This window comes from Tetrao urogallus, assembly GCF_951394365.1.
Source record: "Tetrao urogallus genome assembly, chromosome: 2".
NCBI classification, from domain to species: Eukaryota; Metazoa; Chordata; class Aves; order Galliformes; family Phasianidae; genus Tetrao; species Tetrao urogallus.
Genome location: NC_136814.1, coordinates 102,956,018 through 102,976,768, shown reverse-complemented (window position 1 = coordinate 102,976,768; position 20,751 = coordinate 102,956,018). Strand labels below are relative to the sequence as shown.

At 39.6% G+C, this 20,751-nt stretch overlaps 1 protein-coding gene across 1 annotated transcript; it reads left to right on the top strand.

Moving 5' to 3' along the window:
- Window positions 1-1,706: 1,706 nt before the first annotated feature.
- LOC306958494 (WD repeat and coiled-coil-containing protein-like) lies at window positions 1,707-15,913 on the top strand (the record flags this gene model as incomplete). The annotated part of the gene is made up of 3 exons (XM_079550027.1): window positions 1,707-3,629; window positions 11,660-11,780; window positions 15,747-15,913. The coding sequence occupies 3 exons, from the start codon at window positions 1,707-1,709 to the stop codon at window positions 15,911-15,913; spliced, it is 2,211 nt and encodes a 736-aa protein (XP_079406153.1).
- Window positions 15,914-20,751: the final 4,838 nt, after the last annotated feature.

Sequence of the window (20,751 nt, the reverse complement as noted above, 5' to 3'; positions counted from 1 at the left end):
TGGAGGTACTCAATGATTCTCTTTGCACATTATTCTCTCCCACTCAAAAACCCACAGAATGAACCAGGGGAGGAAATTTTCCTTGGGATTCTCAAACGCTATGCCAATGGAGCCCAGTGTTCAAACTCAATTGCTAGAGAACAAGCCTCGTGGTCTGTCCAAACCCTGCAGCTCTCAAGGAACACAAAGCCTTAGAAATTTACCAAAAGGCCAGAGCAAACTCTTCAAAGGTTCTGTGTCCCCATAGCCTGGCTCCCACTGGCCTTATCTTGAATTCACTGTATTTGTGTTACAAAGGTTCTCTGTAGGCACAGATCTCTGAATTGCCTTTGCTGCAAATGAACAGTGTAACTCGGTGTCTCCTAAGCCCTTCTACTGATTGACTTCAGACTTTCCAGAAAAGTTCTAGTTCAGGATATAAAGATGTTCTGTGGTAGGAAACAGGATAATTTTTACCTATTCCAGTCATCACTGCTGGCTTGTCCTTGATGAAGATAAAATATTCTGATTTTGAATGAAATGCTCATGAAATCATCTACAAAATGAAATGGCTGTAAATGACAATACAGCATGCTGTACATAAATTTGGGAGTTCCCTAGTGGTACTCACCATCTTCAGTAAAAACACTTTGAAAAAGGACGTTAAAACAAATTTTCCAGCAGCGATCCAACAAGAAATCTCCTTTTGATAGGTAGTATATAAAGATACCTAAAGTATATATAAAAAGTAGTATAAAATATATGAAGTATTTGTGGGCAATATTGGTGGTAGGTGGATGGTTGGATTACATGATCTGAGAGGTCTTTTCCAACCTTAAGGATTTAGTGATTCTAGAGTTCAGCCAAAGATACAGAATGCATATAGTTGTCTTAAACCTTTGGCTGTAGTTATTACATCCATCAGCTGAAAACCTTCTTTGCTCAGGTATAATTTATTCACATTAGTCAAAATCAGTGTTTCTTTGCAGCTGCAAAATCTGATCCAGTAAAATGCACATTAATCAGATGTTCTCTTTGAGAACATTTGTCTTTTTTTTTTTTTTTTAATTTCACCTTTCTTCATCTTCCTATAATTACTAGCAGAGCAGAATGTAATTTCTTTTTTCTACCTAAATTTCATAGCCACTGAGGTCTTAGATATCTGAAATGTACTGTCCACTGGAGATTGCAATCTGCTTTGTGTAGCTCTCGGATATATTTAAATCTTCTTTTACCCTTCAAAAGCTGGTTGAAAGAAGTGTTAGGCCATTATTTCAGGCGGTAGCTTAATGCTCAGGTTTAACAGTATATGATCTCTCTCCACTGTTCACCAAAGACCTTCATTCAGTGCAGGTCAAGGTATTAGAATGCTATTTTTAAAGATACACCCAGCAGTAAAGAGTTAAAAATAGACTCCTACAAAAACGTCCAGTAATTGGTTAAACCTTGTTAGGCATCACATGAAGATGATAACTCCTCCCAGGAAAAGACATAGCAAAAGCAGCTTTGGCATGGATTTATACTTAGAAGAGCAGCTGCAGGCTTACTGGGAAGGAGTTCACAAGACAGACTCTTCAACAACTAGCAGAAAAGGAAAAAAACAAAGCTTCATTCCGCAAAGGAAGGGAAGGAAATAGAAGGCACTTTTTTCCTCATTGTGATCTGCAAATGAATTCCATAGATTCTCGTCTTTGGAACAATCACCAGTAGACAGAGAGCCTAAAAATATGGAGCTGGGAAAGGCGAAACTGCTGAGAACCGGCCTCAATGCTTTATACCAAGCCATCCATCCTGTGCACGGAATTGCCTGGACAGATGGGAAGCAAGTGATACTGACTGCTTTATACTACCATAATGGAGAGCTGAAGTTTGGAGACTCAAGTGTTGTTGGTCAATTTGAACACGTGCATGGGCTTTACTGGGGCCCGTGTTGCTCTACAGAGACCCCAGCTCTGCTTGCTGTTCAGCATAAAAAGCATGTTAGCGTTTGGCGGCTGGGCCACAGCACTGCGGAGAAAAACAAACCCTTGATTTCTCAGACTTGTGAAATCGGTGAGCCGTTCCCATTGCTTTCCCAGGGCTGTGTGTGGCATCCAAAAAAGGAGGTCTTGGCTGTCCTTACAAAAAGAGATGCTTCAGTCTTGCACACTGTTCGAACGGACAATACCAGAGTTAAGGCAGATATCAAAAGCAGTGGGCTTATTCATTGTGCTTGCTGGACTAAGGATGGTAATCGCTTAGTAGTTGCTATAGGCAGCACCCTGCATTCCTATATATGGGATGATGCTCAAAAAACTCTAAATGCCTGCTCCTTTTGCCCAGTCTTTGATGTAGGAGGCTATATCTGTGCTATAGAAGCCACGCTGGATTTCCAAATTGCTGTAGCTACTGAGCTTCCTTTAGATAATATCTGTGGTTTGAACGCAGGCATTGCATTTGATATGCCATCTGGTGCTGAAACTAGTTCTTTAACCTCGCAGTCTACTACAGCACTTGGTGATGAAGAGTACTCTATGGACATGCGAAGAAAGTCCACAGACTCTGACAGATCAGGTACTGTTGATTCAGTAGCTTCTTCTTCATCAGGTCCTTTGGATTTAACCCACATCCTTGCAAATCACCGTCGGTCCGATCCCAGTCCTCTCATTACTCTGAAACGCAAAGATTCTGCAGCAATGAATGGTCAAGATTCTTCTTACCTGATCTTGGTGACTTTTGAAAGGAAGGTAACCACCACCAGAAAAGTCAACATCCCAGGTATTCTGGTTCCTGATATAATGGCTTTTGACCTCAGAGCTCAGATCGTGGCAGTAGCCTCTAATACTTCTAATATTGTTTTGGTGTATTCAGTAACCTCTTCCTGCATGCCTCATATTCAACAAATCCAGCTGGAAAAAAATGAAAGACCAAAAGGCTTATGCTTTTTGACAGATAAACTCCTATTGATATTAATTGGGAAGCAGAAATTCCCTGAGCCGAGTCTTATTCCATCTTCAAGTTCGGACAGGTATGTAATGCGCTTGATGATCAAAGAACTGATGCTGGAAGAAGATGCTTCAACGCTGCCAGACACGAAGCAGCATATGCTTTATAACTTTGTATCGTCTGTGAACATACCTGGAAAAAGAAAGTTCTTTGAAAACCTTGCCACAGAAGACCAGCATCAAAGCAGAGACCTGTTAATACCGAGAAGTACAGTTATTCAATCTCCCAGCGGCAGGAGAAGACTCATCGAAGAAGTGAAGAGCCCTAGTTATGAGCAGAGCTCTTCATCAAGTGTTAGTGACTTGGATGAGAAAAAGCTCCCAGGTGACCCCTCTGTTGCCTTAGAAACTTTGGATGCTGAACCTATCAATCGTTCAATGGCTCTTCTTGGTTTTGGAACAGCTACCAGGCTTTCCAGCAGACCAGCTGCCCCTAAAGTGCAGTTCAATGTAATTGAAGAAACATCGAGTTCTCCTAAAAACAACAATTTGCCAGGTGAAAGAGGCATGAGTCACATATCTAGAAATTTAGAGAGACTCTGTGGCAGTTTCAATGACTTACAACTGAGTCTTTCTGAAATAACAGACTTTGCTAAAAACGGGAGAAGGGTATCTTTAGCCTACCCAAGTTCACAAGAGCCACCGGTCATTCATATCACTTACCAGGTAAACTTTTCATCAATTTAAAAACACTGTGATGGGGCACTGATGTTTTACGCTATCTTTTATTTGTATCACTTAAAAGCAAGAGGATGCAGTTTGATTCTTGTCAACTCATGAGAAATGTAAACTGAGTTTGGCGTCAAGCTTAGTTTTAAATGGTATTATGATTTATTCTTGAAACAGTAACTAAGGATGTTGTGAGTGACTTAGAGGATATTTCACACAGGAGGTCTGCGTCTTCTTTGCACAACTTCGTAGCAAAAGTCTTGCATAGTAGCTGATTCTGGGTGCAGCTATCGAATAAGAGAACAGTTATGCAGTTAATGATGTACAAAAAATATTTATGTGCTAGCTTAGTGTAGAGATGAGCCTACAAGTAGCCATAATTAGACATCCCTGCTAGGAACCTGGTCAATTCAAACCTAAGCTCAAATCCAAAATTTGAACGTAACTGGACTCTCATGAAGGCTGAAGCAAAGTAGTGAATCTCAATTTATGGACACTTCAGACGCAGATGATACAAAGTTGGCTTATTTCTACTTGTCTTACTGCTAGTCTTCTCACAGCTGGACATAATCAATTTGCAAGTTTTATCACTTCAAATTTTCAGAAAAAAAATCTGCCAGTATGTAATTATCATTTCATTAAATAAAGATATGAATGTCAAATCAAATTCCTACCCCACCCTTGTTTTGGCACAATTCCTACTGGCTTCAATAAGAATTTCAACTTGGGAACATAGCAATAATTTCTTGCTATAATTCTTAGCATTATTAGCAGTAATACCGATATTATACTGATAATAGTTTTGTTTGTGCTAATACTCATTGTGTTGCTGCTAAAACTGGGATTCCTTACAGGATGTTGATGCCAATTTCAAATGGATTCTTATCTATTACAAGATGAGCAGAATTATGCCAAGTGATACATTTGTTTCACAGTGACGATGCCAAAGTACCTGTTTCTTGAACAGATTTGACTCACAGCTATACAGCCTCCTTTCACTTGGAAGGATAATACAGACATCTAAATATCCTTCCTTACACACTCATTAAGGGAACCGTGACTCCATTCAAAAATATTCATTAGTTCTTAGCAATTGTTCACTTGGTATTTTAGCAGATTCTTGTATGCTAAGTAGACTGGATAAAAGCAAAGCTTTTGACCTGAATTAGCACCATAACTTTGATATATTATATGAATTCTGGTGAAAAAACAAGATGCCTTTTGAAAATAATTTAGGATTTTGTTTGCTAAGAAGCATGCTCTTCTGTTCATGTTCCAGCATGTTCAAATTAATACTGTTTTCTTAATATAAATCAATTTATTTATTTTACAAGCAGCTCTATCTCTTGGATTTGATAGGATTAACCTTTCCAAAGAAAAATTCTGGTTGTGACACCTAACATTAATCTAAGATCTGAATTCACTGTGCACGTGTTGACTTACACATGCAGTAAGAAATAATTTTCCAGTTTATCTCTTTGGGAATAAGACAAAGATAATAAAACCAGCAGGCCTAAGATACTGCCAAACTACATTTAGAAAAGCAGTCTCTTATTTCTCTAAGCAGGTTAATTTTGCATTGAGCCAGAAGAAAGCCCCTCTAGTACTACATTATAATGACTCAGAAAAAGTGCCACTTCATGGCTTTCCAAAACACATAGCTTTTCTGTTTGAGCCTCACTTATAATGCTTTGCATAGCTCCGCTTCTCTTCTGAAGTCTAACAGGATCACAAAATGATGCCAAAAGATAATGAAAAATAGACTGACGGCAAAAAGGTCTCCACACAGAGAAGGAAATATTTGCTTCGTAGGCAGATAATAATTTTTTTTCAGAAAAAAGTTGTTTTGATTAGTTTGCATTGAGACATCTGAACCTTGATTCTCCTCCAGGAGTTGATTAGCGCTCCAGGAGCTCAGAGAGCAGCTGGGCTGTGGGTTCCAGCCAGGCACTGTTCACAGTGCAGAGAGTCAGGAAATAGCTTTATTGCCTTATGATATAAATATCAGCCAGTGGAAAACATTCTAAACTTCAGAAACACTGCAGTCCAGTCCATAATATGGCCATTATCTGTCAATTTTTGGTGCCAAGTCTGCGTCTTCTTAAGTGTTTGCATAATCCCCAGCACAGCAGAAGCCCAATCTTGATTGAGAAATCCTTTGTTCTATTAAGTATCATGATCGATACTACGTAACCACATTTACACATTACAAATGTGAAAGTTTAAAACATTATGGAAAAAAAAAAGCAGCTGTAATTAACAGTCAGTTATGAACACTGCTGTGCAGAAGCAGTATTGACTTCCAGAAAGATTCCAGTTCTGCTTAGAAAACCCTAACATAAACCAGAATGTATGTTACTTAATAATTCATAATATCTGCTTACTAACTAGTCTTCAAAACCTTTGTTTATCCTGTTACTGCCAGCCTGCCCATAATTTCTCTGAAGTCACGTCCATGCAGCGCTACCAGAATTTATATGCTTTGTAGCTCACAGCCATAAAAGAAAAACATGATCACTCACACTTCGGAAATGTCACCGCACTATCACTTGTGTAATAGCATTCAGCCACCAGAGGTGATTTGATCATTCAACCCTGAAAAGCAAATATTATTGCTCTTTCATCACATACAGACTTGTGATTCAGGCTCGCGTGGGAGGGCAGACAGACAGATGCAATAAGAAGATACTATTTAACAAGAAAAAAAGAAGTGAGGGAATTTATTTCTGTTTCATTTTGCAAAAAAAGATACTTTTCTTATCCATTTTCTCATCCATCTCCCAGAAAAGAAACAGCTGCAGAATATTTAAACTAGCCTCATTCAAAAGCTAATTACAGTGGAAATAAAGCCAATCTGGATTTGAAAATAATGGCATTGAGGCAAACCTCTCCAGAAGGAATCAGATTCTTTCTTATCTGAGGAGTATCGCAAAACTCCTACATTTTGCTCACACGCAGCACTGTGTCAAAAATCTGTATTGCTGAAAGCATGTATTTCATGATTAAACTGGAAATAAACTTATTTTCAGCAATAGTCACCAGGATTTCCCTTTCTTAACCTTGGCCAACAATTGTATACAAATCAGTTTGTCCTTCTCTGATATCTTTCTATAAATCACTATAGGAAATTTTATCGACAAGGTCAGCTGTGAAATAAAAGTTTTTATGCAGAGCTGGGAGATGAATAGAAGGGGTCCAAACACATCCCACCAATTTTTTTTTTTTTTTTAATACAAATAAATAGAGTAGAGATAAAGGAGGAGGACTGCACAATGGTGACAGGAAAGTAGTCAAAGACATAAGGAGAAACTTGAATGATCAGTTATAAGAAGAGCATGAACCTCCTGAAAAACCAAAGGGCAATTATGGCTTGAGTTGAGCAATAAAAGAAAGTCATGAAAATGATGGAAGAGGAAGGTGTTCTGACTGCTCCCCAGAGTAAGAACTAGTCATCTCGAAGTTTAGAAGGGAGAGATTTAGGAGGACCATAAAAGACCTGCAGTAGCCAAGACGAGGTGTGATTAATGCATGGACAACATTTTGAGCAAAGATTGGAGAATCTGTTAAGAACAAATTCTGATGACACCGCTATGAAAGTGATCAGTAGCAGACAAGCGGGGTCTGCACAGGAGATGTGACACCTTTTATTAGGCCAGATCATTTGGTTGTCAGATACATAGACGCAAAAGAGAAAGGAATATGTAATGTCAAAACCGTAGCCAAGTTTTTGTACTGAAAGAAAGTTAAGATTCAAGTTTTTTCTTTTTTTTTTTAAGAACAGCTCTGGAAGATCAGGAAGCATGAGGGAATAAGGTGTATCTTAGATAACGAGGCACTAAAACATTAATTGCAGAACTATCAGCAGGGAGCCAAGAGCAGAGAAGTCCTAGCGTTGTATCATCGGAAGAGCTGAAGTCCTTCTGTGTGCTATAAATGCAAACTGCACTGGGATTTAAGCACCCCTGAGCACCTCAAATCTCTTCTAAACATTTGACAGGCTTATACTTCTCTCACATTTTATAGGGTCGCAGTTGGAATGTCTCACTTAAGGGCTTGTGGGGATACTGAGAACTCCACCAAAATAAAATCAGGATCCGCCAAAAGTGGAACTCATGGAAAGGGAAGCAGCCCAGGCAGTCTGGACTGGTACCTGTAGCAATGCTGCACAAAGCTTCCAGATAGGCAGTGCCTTGAATATCAGCAATCACAATTCTTATTCCTCTTCAGTGCTGTTCCTCAGCCATTCAATTATCTTTCATTGTCTTCTTGGTCGGATCTCTCATGTCTATATGATTTGACAGCTGTCTTGCATCCCACACAATGAGTGCGGGGGCAAAGCAAGAGCGAGCTGACTAATAGGTACTAAGGCATCACAGCTGAAGATGCAATGAAACACAAACCAAAGAGCTGAAATCGAGGGTGTAAGAAAAAGAAAACAGAGTTCTAAGCAACTACAGCCCTTCTTCATCTAACAGTGCATAGATAGGACTGACTAACCTGATACTTCTCCTTTATAAAAGAACAGATTATGAACACAAAAGATATGAAGAACATTTAAAATATCTGTGGTTCAACGCAGCACTCAAAATTGTGCTGTAGGGAAAATTATTGGTTTGACAGCAGAGAATTGGGATTAATAGAAGAAGTGAAAGATGGTTACCTGTTTTAGCAGGGGGTTTGGACTCTGATCTCTCGAGGTCTCTTCCAACCCCTATGATTCTGTGGTTCTGTAGTTAAAAATTGGCTGGGAACAGTATAGGACATGATTGTAGTATTATAAAAGAAAATGGAATAAATTTACTTTTGGATTTGCCTATGATCGATCTTCAGGCTAATCTAAAAGTTTCATAGAATCATAGAATAACCTGGGTTGAAAAGGACCACAATGATCATCTAGTTTCAACCCCCCTGCTACATACAGGATCACCAACCACTTTTGTGATAAGCTATTAAAATCTCTTTATGGCCTAATGTTGGTAGTATTTTCAATAGAGGATCAAGATATCATACCTGTAATTTGATGTCCTTAACATCTAGAATAATAAAAATGGATTGAAATGAACTGGTTTGAAGTGCATAGTGGAAATACCAGTATTAAGAGCAAAAACTGATGCTGTAAACTGGATACTCACTGTCTGGAAACAGCTGAGAAAGAGAAAGGCTTACATGTGTTGAGTGAATGCAAGACAAGTGTCAATCAGGAAGATGATAAGTTTATGAAAAGAATAAAGGCAGTTTTTTAATACATTGGGGAGGTATACACAGAAAGAAACGCAGTGTGAGGCTTCATCTGGAGTTTGCATTTCTAGACATCCATGCGCAAGAAAAACACATTCAAACTTCATGCAGTTACTAACCCAAGGTTAGTACAAAACATTTTTGGTTGGTAGTGTCATGAAGGATATCACAGTTTCATCAGTCATTGAATTTAAGTTCACAGAGATGATCTTTGCATCCAGGTAATTGTAGGCTGTGAGTTAGAAAATAAAAGATACGTAGACAGAAGGCCCTGGAGGCAGAATTGGCTGGCTGCTCAGCGGGTGCAAACAAAGCTATAAAAGAAGGCTATTTATTATGCAGTCATAGAGTGTACAGCACCTAATCCAGGAACCTTTTTGGTTTTTTTTGTTTTTTTTTTTTTTGGCCTTAATAAATTATTTTCTTCCCATATATATTTGTATTCCAAAACAAGAATTTTGAAAGACAGATTGGCAACACTGTGACCGGCTGGCTGCAGCCCAGAAGATCCTTTGTAGGCTATAAAAAATGATCGAGGGGCAGGCTGACACAGATGAAGGAAAGCAGTTGTTGAATTGATGGTTTGTTTCTGTTGGATTTTTGTTGAGGGAGGGTTGGACCTGAGAGACTACAGGAATTTGGCTACAGAGACTTTATCTGAAAGTATCCGCTCGAGTATGTGGAAATATATTTGTTTATTCTGTGGTTAATGTGTGCTAAGTACACCAATAAACTTTGATTTAGAATGAAACAACCAACAGTAAGGGCTTTAAATATGAAATCTTCAAGTCCTCGTCTGCTTCTGCTGGAGATTACCAGCAGCACTGTAAAACAGATACATATTTTAGGAAGTGGACAATTAAATTTAGATTTGACCAGAAAATTGTTGTTGGGTTAAGGCATGAAAATGGCAAGTACTAAAGTGAGATTTCATTTGTGCTTCTAACTTTGTCACAAACTACCTGCATGACCTTGAGTAAATCTCTTAATCTTCTGGTGTAATGGTTTGATCTTCTATAAAAAGAGAATAAAAGCAGTTACACAGCTCTCAAGAAAGCTCACGTGTGTGAACATACTCCTCAAAGAGAAATGTTATCATCACTTAAAGCAAACGTTAAACAAAAGAAACTAACAAACAGAAGAGAGAAAAAGAAAAAATCTTGAGCAGAATTTGTCAGCAGACAAAAATAAAATGTAAATGTGATCACATTTAACGTGATGAGCAGGAGTATGTGACAAAGACAGAAGAATCAATATGAAGGCCCCAAAGAGATGAAAGACAAGCACCTCTGAAATGTAAGCTTTGATGTCTGTACTTGAAAAACTGTAGAACCATAGGAAAGGATAAAAACGAAATATTGTGTGGTTTTGTGTATGCAAAAATCTTCCATTTCTAAGGGCCATTAAAGTAACTTGCATGGTTAAGTAGAAATCATTCTAGAACAAAGTCATCCACATCCATTCAACTGCTTGCAAGTCAACAGAGGCACAGCTAGATTATTTTCTGATTATTTTTGAGCTGATGCATATCTAATGAAAAAAATCACTTGGGTACTTGTCTCAGTTGAAGCCCACCTCTTTTTATAATTCATTAATTGAGGTACAAGTCTGAATAAACGCTGGTATTTTATCCTGAGATTGGGAAAATGAAGTAGTTGTTAGATATACTGATCCACTTTATGCAGCAATGAAAAGCTCTGTACCAATGAAATACCTGTAAGGCAAATAGCATCTTTGGAGTGCAAATGCAATGCATGTGCTTGTGCTGAAAATCCAGTCCATTGAGTTTCAATTGTATGTAGGTTCGATAGAATATAATGCTACATAATTTGAAGAGACCTAAAAACGACAAAGTTCTGTTGTATTGGTGGAAAGCGTGGAGAGGAAAGATCCAAATCGGCAGAACAAAAGTAGAGCAAGGTTGTTTAGAAGCAAATGGCTGACTCAAATATTTTTATAATGGCATTAAGTCACTGGAAAAGTTTTAATGTTAAGACTGACTTTCAAAGGATAGCAGGAAGTTGTAAATGCAAATATATATTCATCCCATACTAATATTAACTCAGCTATTCTGTGGTCCTTGCACTTTGTAGTAATCTGAATGACAGAACATAATGTTGTCAATTCTCAAGACCAGATAAACTTCACAAATGCCACCTCAACTATGCCAGCTTTACGTTTAAAGTGTATTTTTTGTGAATGTTAGAGCAGCTTCCAGGGAAGTGAGTCCATGTATTCTCTCTATTAAAAAAAAAAAAAAAAAAAAAAAGCCATACAGTTTCCAAGCTAGATTGTTGTGACAGCTTTTCAAAGAGATTGTCTCCATGAAATTCTCTCCGTGCCAGAAATGGGGGATTTTACTGGGGTGGAATAGCTGAATGATGATTATAATGAACACCCACATGTAGCACTGATAGCGAGCAGAGCACTGGCTTTGGCAGTGTAAGATCTAAGCTACTTTCTACTTGTTACCATATATTCCCTTTCACTGAATTGACCATTAAGGCAGAAGGGCCCAATGGACACAAGTGTGGCCTAATACATTACATATCACAGACCAAGCAGTTTGGAGCTGCGTAAGCACAAAAAGCAAAAACCAAAGAGGCAAACGCTTCTTCACGTGGGACTATGAGGTTGTGGCACTGATAAACTGTAGCAGTAACAGAGAAAAAAAAAGCAAAATTATTCAAGAACTGAAAGGACTATGAGTAGAGCAACGGTTAGAAGAACTCTGGTAAAATATCTAAGCCTTTAACGAGATCTTTTCTTTTGCATATATGTGTTTGAAGAAAAATTTTTCAAATGGAGCAATTACTGAAGAAACAAAAGATGTTCTCCTCTGTGATGGCAAGATCCATTTGAATTTAGTCCAGCAGCTGTTTGACCTGACCATTATTGAAATGAAACATGGTACGTTCTTTCTATTTCAAGTATCTGGTTTCAACCGAGATTTTTAGTGTAAATGAGGCATTTGTGGTAATTATCCCCTACTGTAGAAAATGGTGATAGCTAAATTCACTTAAATGCTAAGTAATTGCAGAGCTACCTATTACTGGAGTGATATGTTGGATGCCTCTGCAGAGGAAGACTGAGAAAATAATCAGTCCACTGCATTATATGGAAACAGAAATTCTTCCTTATGAGACCTTTTGGTATTCTGCCTTTTCTATCTGCACAACATGTCCCACACCTGACAATAAGGAATAGGCTGGAGGAAAATTCATTCTCGGAACGCGACAGATGTGTGTCGTGTAGCATTTGGGATTCTTTGACTCTAAGACAAACAGCAAAGCTCAGTGCTCTAATTTTCCCACCACACATTTACCACCACCGATTAAATGCAGACACTACTAGGGGAAACCCAGCCCCAGACTGGTCACTGAATTACCTTGTCCCTGTCTGTTCATGCATGCTACTTTCTCAGCAATATACAGATTATTTTTCTTAGCCATTTCTCTATAACACTTCTAAAGGCTTTTCTCATCTCAGCCTAGACAGATCAAGATCTTGAGGTACAAAGTATTGGCTGTAATTATGATCTGCTTGCACTGTTTCCCCACGGAGAGATCCACAACTAACTCACTGTCTTGGCCCTTAGCCCCTGCAGGCTGAGACCCGTCGGCTCAATCAGTACAGCCAGAACTGAATTTGACTCTTGGTGAAAGCAAAATGAAAAGGCCAGTAATAACACTCTGATTTTCCAAATGACTGGCGTGTAATAGGCTAATTGATAAGAAGGCTACATACATACTACAGATCAGGAAAGTGCCTTTCACCTAGGCATACTGGGATATTTCGGTTTTTCCCTGGCTTTCTGAGAGCTGCTCCAGAATATAACGATATGCAGCTTCTGTATTTTTGAAGGCAGTCTTTCTTGACACTGTACATGCAGTGAAGGCCGATATGAAAAGACCAGGGCAGCCTGGTCTGGTGGTTGGCAACCCTGCACATAGCAGGGGCTTGAAACTGAATGATCATTGTGGTCCTTTTCAACCCAGGCCGTTCTATGATTCTGTGATAAAAAACTTTCACTTGCTGCAAAGGCCTGAACCTATTTCTCAGCAGGCTTCTGTGATAATGCAATGTAGATAATGCTATCTTTTGCAGGGCAAGAAGAATGTAATTTTTGGCTTGTATTTCCACTTCTTGATTTTGGAAGGAAATGCCCATAATGAAACCAGGTTTTCATGGTCCATTATTCAGTATGAAAATGATAAGTGATGGGATGGAGAATGCCTATTTTCAGCTCAATGAGACGACTGAATATTAAGATAGTAGAACTCTACGATTTCCTGAGTCAGACTTCAGAACCCTAACGTGTCCCTCTGCCCCTCTGCCTCTTCACTGCGCTGCTTGGCGTTTCAGAAATCAGATCTGTTGCCAGCAGAAAGAAAGACTGAATCAAGAATCACTCTGAAACTCCCCATAATCCTGAAGAACTATCAGGTTCTGGGCAGAGGTTGTTATGTATCTCTTCATTCACTTACGATCAGTAGAGGTTTAAATTCCTAAACCTTTCCTTCACCACTATGCTTGAATATTAAATTTGGTGTTTAAAAATGTCACTCCCATTCTTTAACATTTTACAATTAAAAGAGATGTAATCAAGAGTGTGCTTATACTGCAGTGGCAGTCCTGCATGTTTTTAGCTATGAATATACACTTAAACTTGAATATATGGAAATAAAGAAGCTGATAACTGCAGACCAAATTCATACCCACGGCGAAGCTATTAAGATCATAACAGTTATAAGAGCAATGAGCTTGGCCTCATCATGTGTACGTTAAGTCCAGAACTGTAATAACATTACCTGTACTAAATATAACCTGCCACACAGAGCCCTGGTATTAGCACACTACATTAAAAGTCACTCTTTTCTGAAGGTTATCATGGTAAGAACCTGGCATAACAAAAGGAAAATGTATTCAACGTAAGATTTTCCTACCTTCAATATATATATTATGTGGGTTATGCTTCAAAGCAAGTGTTAGCAATTACACAGAGAAGTTCAAATGTTTCAACAGGTGAAAATAAAAAGTCCTAAGAGTACGACAAAAAGAATATGCTTTATTAATTTGAACACCCATGTAATTACCAGTTTGGATGGCAGAATTTCTACTTCTAGGCCCATTGTTTTCAGAATCAGAAGACTGTCCAGAATAAGAAAGTATTAAGAGCAGAAGATTAAAGATTCGTGGTTTGGAATGACAATCTTCTTATGATGTAACAGGTGACATGACAACGTGGAATAGTGCAGCCTGGAAAGGTGCTCTCTTAATGGTATAAAGAGGGGAGATTTGCTTTGTCCAGTAAAATGGTTTTGTTATGACAAAAACTAAGCCTATATCCCCTACATTTTCTTATTCCACATTGTTTTTAAAAATAGTTTTATGTCCCCAAAATAAAAATCTGAACAGCAACTGTAACAAGGCTCTCTTTACCTCAAATCCCAGCCAATGGCAGCACCCAGCCACGATAGGATCATGCTCTCCAAGAGCAGTGTGTGACACCAAGGCTCCTGCAATGCTTACCAGCTGCTACAGTTTGTTTGCATTTTTTTCCTTTCCACAAAATGTCAAACTGAACAAAAGACAGAATTTTCTGTAACAGCTGCAGCATCCATCAGGAAACAGATGAATCATTAGAGAAAAAATAGTACAGATCGCTTCATTTCCAAACTTACTTTCAAAGGAAGGTAAAATTGAAGGGTTAAGTTTAATTTCTGTTTCTCTGCGATATAGAAAGTGAACCTGAATGATTTTGATGTCTTTTTCATGTAATCTTGTCTCTTTTTTTTTTTTCAGGAAAAAAAAAAACCACACAAAACAAACGCATGAAAAATATCATTTGAATTTTGTTCAGTCTCTTCTCTATGAAAAGTTCTGATTAATAATTAAAGAATGAAAAAATTTATAGTATCAATTCTGTAAATCATCGAGCTGTAACTTCCATTTGCTATATGAATTTGTAAGCATACTGCACAACCCTGGCTTAGTGTAGGAGAAGAAAACCCCTATTTTCCTCTAGAATAAATACAGTGCAACCATTTTCTTTGCCAACTCCTAGAAGGAGTCCAGTGGGGGGCGACAAGGATAATAAAGGGCCTGGAGCATATCCTGTATGAGGAAAGGCTGGGAGGCCTGGATCTGAAGAGAAGATTGATCTGATCAGTGGTCATAAATATCTGAAGTGTGGGAGGCAACTGTTTGAGGCCAGGCTCTTTTCAGTGGTGTGTAGAAATGGCTAAAGACTTCAAATCCCTGCAATTCTGTGCTTCATTGTTTGGGTACAGCAGATGAGCAAATGGGAGAAGCAGGGGTGGATCAAAGTTGGCATGGAAAGCCTGTCTGAGGTTTCAGAAAATGAAGATACTCATTGTTTATCAGAACTGGCAAAGATATGTGGGTTTTTTCCAGTTAAGTTCAATAAGGTTTGATACGAGAGTGGTGAGGTGCTGGAACAGCTGCCCAGAGAGGCTGTGGATGCCCCGTCCATCCCTGGAGGTGTTCAAGGCCAGGTTGGATGGGGCCCTGGGCAGCCTGGTCTGAAATGGGGAGGTTGGTGGCCCTGCATGTGGCAGGGGGTTGGAGCTTCATGATCCTTGAGGTCCCTTCCAACCCTGGCCATTCTGTGATTCTGTGATAAGGTACAAAATGCCTTAAAACTTTCAAGAGCTTTCATTTTGCCTCCCTTTGCATTTATACAAAGGTGTGTTTAGCACGGACTGCCAGGTCTTAATGCCATGAAGGTAATGAGGCTTAGTGCAAAAGGAAGCCCACTCTGCTCATGTGCCAGATGACTGTCTTAAAGCATCACTGTGCAATTTATGTAACCAGAGCAGTGCACTCATTTTCTTTTTTGCTTAACTTTTGTAGGCTCTTCTTGGATCGTGCTCACTGCAGACAAGGACGGCTTTGTGCCATTAATATTCAAAGCAAGACAGGACATCATCATAAGGGATGGAACTGACAGTTCAGAAGTCTGCGGTCGTCACTCCTACAAAAAGGGCAGTTTAATGCAGCCACCAAGCAGAGTGACATAAGCGCTCACCAAAAAACACCAATGACCCCCTTTTTTTTTTTTGCTGAAGCAATACAGAGATGTTCTGTGGCATCAGACACTGAATGACTAGAAAGTTGTCTTCACTACTTTCAATATATTCAGACTAAAATCTGGGGCACGGTCACACAATAGTTGAGTCCTAGGGTTGACTACACCCTCATGATGTCTTCAGAATGATCAGACCTAGAATGGAGTTTACCAGTGTTATTAATTGTTATTAATAACGTTTTGTTAATAATGACTGCCAGTGGGCCGGAGCAGTGACAAGACTCCAACTGTGGTCAGGATGTTCTGGGAGAAACAACAGTATGCTGAAAATCATGCAGTAAAAACCAGCCTAACCAATATGGGAGTACAGCCCACACAAAAGCTGGAGAAAGTGCTACTAACGAGCATTTATACTAAGGAAAACTGCAAAAAGAGAGGGGAAAGCACTTTTTGGCTCTATATGAAGTTCCTATGGGTCCCATGGAAACCTGCAACATTTTCAGAAATGCGTAATTCTAACATGAAAACGTTCAGCTACAAATACAGCTGCATCACTGCATCCTGTCACTGTCTCACACAGCATGGAGATTTATACATGCACACTGAAGAGAAAGGAAAAAAAAGAAACAACTTGTCAGGTAAATTAAAGATCAAAGACATTGAGTGTAAATGTCATTTGGCTAAATGCAGAGGTCTGTGCTGAACTTGCCATCCTGTATGATCAGACAAATAAAGGAAAACACCCCTATAGCAGATTATTCGTGTCCTAACATAGTTTCTAATACTGGTCATGGTGAGCCATCCCTATTAAATAAGTAATTAAGTGCCTATTCCTTTCTAGTGGCTGCAAAGCAAGCGGGTGTGATTGCTCTGAATTCAGACATTTACATTTATTCAGATGAACCTCACTCTGAGAACAGTTTCAATTCATTGAAATAAGTAATGTCCTTCTCATGCAAACGTCTTCCCAGAGACTGAGACATCATCATTCTAACAAGCCTTCAAGCTCAGGTGTGAGATGTAGCTGGGTGTATTTGTACTGCCACATTTCTAAGTCATGTAACGTATTTTGAAGAAGCAAAATATATTTGAACAACATCCTCGTGTCTCACAGCAGAATCTGGTGTTTAAAATATATAGGCCTGGGGCCAAGTAAACTTAAATTGTAATTAACTAGAAATGATGGAAGGATATATTTTATAAGAATATTTAGGCTAAACTAAGGGAAGAACTAAAGGAAATGTTTTTGGACAAGTGTTCCCTTCTAAAGGGAATGGTGATAGCCCACAGGTTGGTCCACTTATATGAGGCTACTGAAACACAAAATGTGTGCTATATGGCGCAGATCCGCACTGTGAACATACAAAATTGAACAAAACCAGGGCTCAGCCTTCCAGGTTGGTTACACACCAACGCACTTCCATCTGTACTCCATAGTTTCTTTGAGTTTGTGATATGCATTATTCCAAATGATTCCTTGTTGGAGGAATACTTGTGTTCCACCTTTTGTCAACTTCATGCCTTGGTGCCATCACAGCAACCAAGGGGGGAAATCTTAACTATTAAGATCAGGAAGTGTGTGCATCAAAGCTGCCTCAGAACTTACAATTATCACTAGACATTTCAATGTCAGCCTGCCACGCTACCATTTTAATTGTGTATGTGCTGCTTTTCTACGAAACGATCTGAATGTTGAGAACAGGAATGAAAAGAGCTTCTGTGCCAGAATGGCTATCAAAGTTTGGTTTGGTTCACTGGAGATAAAAGGAGGCCAACAAACTTTCAGATGACAGAACAATTAGTTTCAGGGCATAGCTGACTGTTACGTTCAAAAACTTAATTCTGTGATGTTTAACAAACTTTTTTTTATTTGTTATAATTCGGGGTCATTGTTTTCCCTTGCTGTATGATTCATGGACCAAAGTAGGAACCAGTCTGTCTGAAGGCATTATTGTTACTCAGCACAATTAGTCTAGTCGCAAATGGGGACCCCAGTTCTCATTTGAGGACATTGAGAATTGCACAGGACGGCTTAGGAGAAGCATTCTTTACAATCAATGACAAATTAATATATAAAAAACAGCAACACCTTCCATGCTTCTGAACACACATCACGCACATCTAAATCAATTTGAAAATGTTTAAATCATATGCATGCAATTACAACTAAACGACTCCTAAGCGAAGAAATATTTGTTTACAGGTAATGATTTAGGGATCCAGTGCAGAAGTATTTTATGTAGTGTCTATCACAGGGCTGTAAATTTAAAATTGAAAGTAATAAAAGCACTGGAGGAAGCGCAGAAGGGATTTATGCAAAGCAGAGGATAAATTTTCAGCTTTGGTTTAGATGGAGAACAGATGGAGAATCAGTGAAGTAGAGAGATAGAAGACTGTTCTATTAAGCACAAGCTGTACAGAAGATTTTTGCACAAACAATGCAAAAGGCATGTGGAAAGATAAAACGAGTCTGGGCTCAGCTGAGCAGACCATAGGTTGTGAAAAGGAGAAAAACACAGATTGGGAAGCATTCACCTTCCTCCAGCAAGGCTATTTTATATCTGGTGGCCAAAACAGAAAAAAGGGAAGAGTTGTTTGGGTGACCTCTGCGTTGTGAAGGGGCTGAACCCCTCTTCAGGCTCAGCAGAAAGCTTGGGCTCCTCCAGGAAAGCAATGAGAAGGAGGGATAGCTGTGCTGACTCCTGCCTAGAGTCACCCTGTGGGGAAGTCTCTTTCATAATTTAAACAAAGGAAAGCTAAGGAACCTTGGGACTTAAATTAGAAGCCAAAGCTTAACAGTTGCACTCAGTGTGTCACACTGGTGGCACTTGGAACGCTTCACGGTATACCAGCTCCTCCTTCCCTTGTGGGGAATAAAGAGCATACCAGAAAATTTGAGTTCCATTTAAATTCCTCTGCATCTTTATCCAGCACATTTATACAGAACCTGGTATATTTTAGGTGCTAGTATGTCATTACTTTCAAGTACAATCTGCTCCAAATTATAGCTGAAACTTACCTTACGCTCTCCATAATTTTGCTGTTAAACATGTGGCATCTGTTTCAGTCTTCCTGGTTCCTTCTGTTGCCGCCTCCTTGAGGGAGCTGCTAAGCACAGGAGCATTGTATGACAGGTGGTTGAGGTTTTTTCCCCCCTCTTTTGATTTTGAAAACAGTATAGTGAAAACAATGATAAACAATAGAAAAATGTCATGCGACAAAATGAAAGTCAGTTGCATGGCTGTTGGCCAATCTGTGGTGCTGACTTTGCACAGTGAAATATTTCCTTGGTATTCTTCATAACAACTGAAAAGTCAGCGTTTACTGCAGGTGTATGAGGTGCACCCTGCATGACCCTCAACCATTTAGTTCCCCTTCTTCCTCTGCTATTACTAAAGACCTGGGTACCCTTGAATAAAGCTCCAGAATATTACTGTCTGTACTCATGCTCAAAATCTCAGTTATGAATTTCCTTTTAGCACACTTTCAATCGGTTAGACAGCATAAATCAAGCCTAACTTCCTTTTCCCTATTTGTGATTTTTATCTGTTTTCCCAGCTTGGACAATGAATGTATACCCTGTCTTAACATGAAACTGCAAGCATCAGACCAGTATTCCTTAGGACAAGAGGAGGTGGCCTTAAGTTGGGGCAGGTTCAGGTTGGACACTAGGAAACATTTCTTCTCAGAAAAAGCAGTGCTGCAGTGGCACAGCTGCCCAGGGAGGTGGTGGGGTCACAGTTCCAGAACTGCGGGGATGTGGCACTGAGGGACGTGGGCAGTGGGCATGGTGGGCTGGGCTGGGGTTGGATTTCGGGATCTCAGAGGCCTTTTCCAACTGTAATGATTCTCCGATTCTCTGATTCTAAGGTGTAGACCAGAAGTCCTCTCAATCCCAACACAGTACTCCCTATTCCTAAATAACATTTAATAGACAGTTTTACTAATTTGATCTTAAAAAACCCCCACCATACAGTCCTAGATTGCTAAGACGAAACAGCTCAATCCTTCAGGCTCACGTGACCTAACTTTAAAGCACGTGAAGTCAGGCAAGTGAATCCCAGAAGTTACTCAGTATCTCACTTGAAGTTACGAACTTATTTCCCATTGTCCCACACTGCAGAAATGAACTTACGTATTAGCATTACCTATTATATATGTTTAGATATGTTAATCAGTGAATACTATTGCTTCAGCATTCTGCCAGATTGAGGCAGTTTCACCATCTCTGTTAAATGCAAACACACTTTGCGGAGGCTCAGCAGGTCCCTGCTGGTGCTGTTATCTAACAGAGGGCTGCCAGCTCCCCACTAATGGCATTTGGGTACCTCTCAGCTGAGTTTCCAGAGTGCTTGCTGCAGCTCAGCCTCTGTCTGCAGTGAGCCAATGCTGTCCTTGAACTTTACCTTTCCTCCACTGTTATTTGACAAGAGTGTGTCAACAACCAGGTGTGATCAGATGTCTGGAGGCACGCGGTGCCGAAGCCCAGCACTGGCACAGGAAGAGTTCCTGCACAGGAGGTGACATTTGCACAGACCTGCCAGTTAAAACCATTAGGACTCGACAACCTCTGTCCTTTGGCAAGGATTCCTCCTACTTGTCAGCAGGCACCGTGCTATCCTAGCAGACAAGGGACAAAAGCAGCACAGATACGCAGCACAGTTAGGGACACAAAATAGATCCATGCTGATCTGCACTGATACACCGTTATCTCAAAAGGCTTGGACCTGTAATCAACATAAAAGAAAACTGCAAGAGAGGGTGAGAGGGTGCCTGAAAAGCAGGATTAATCTGCAACATAGCAGAGATGAAAACAGTGCTTTCACAGAT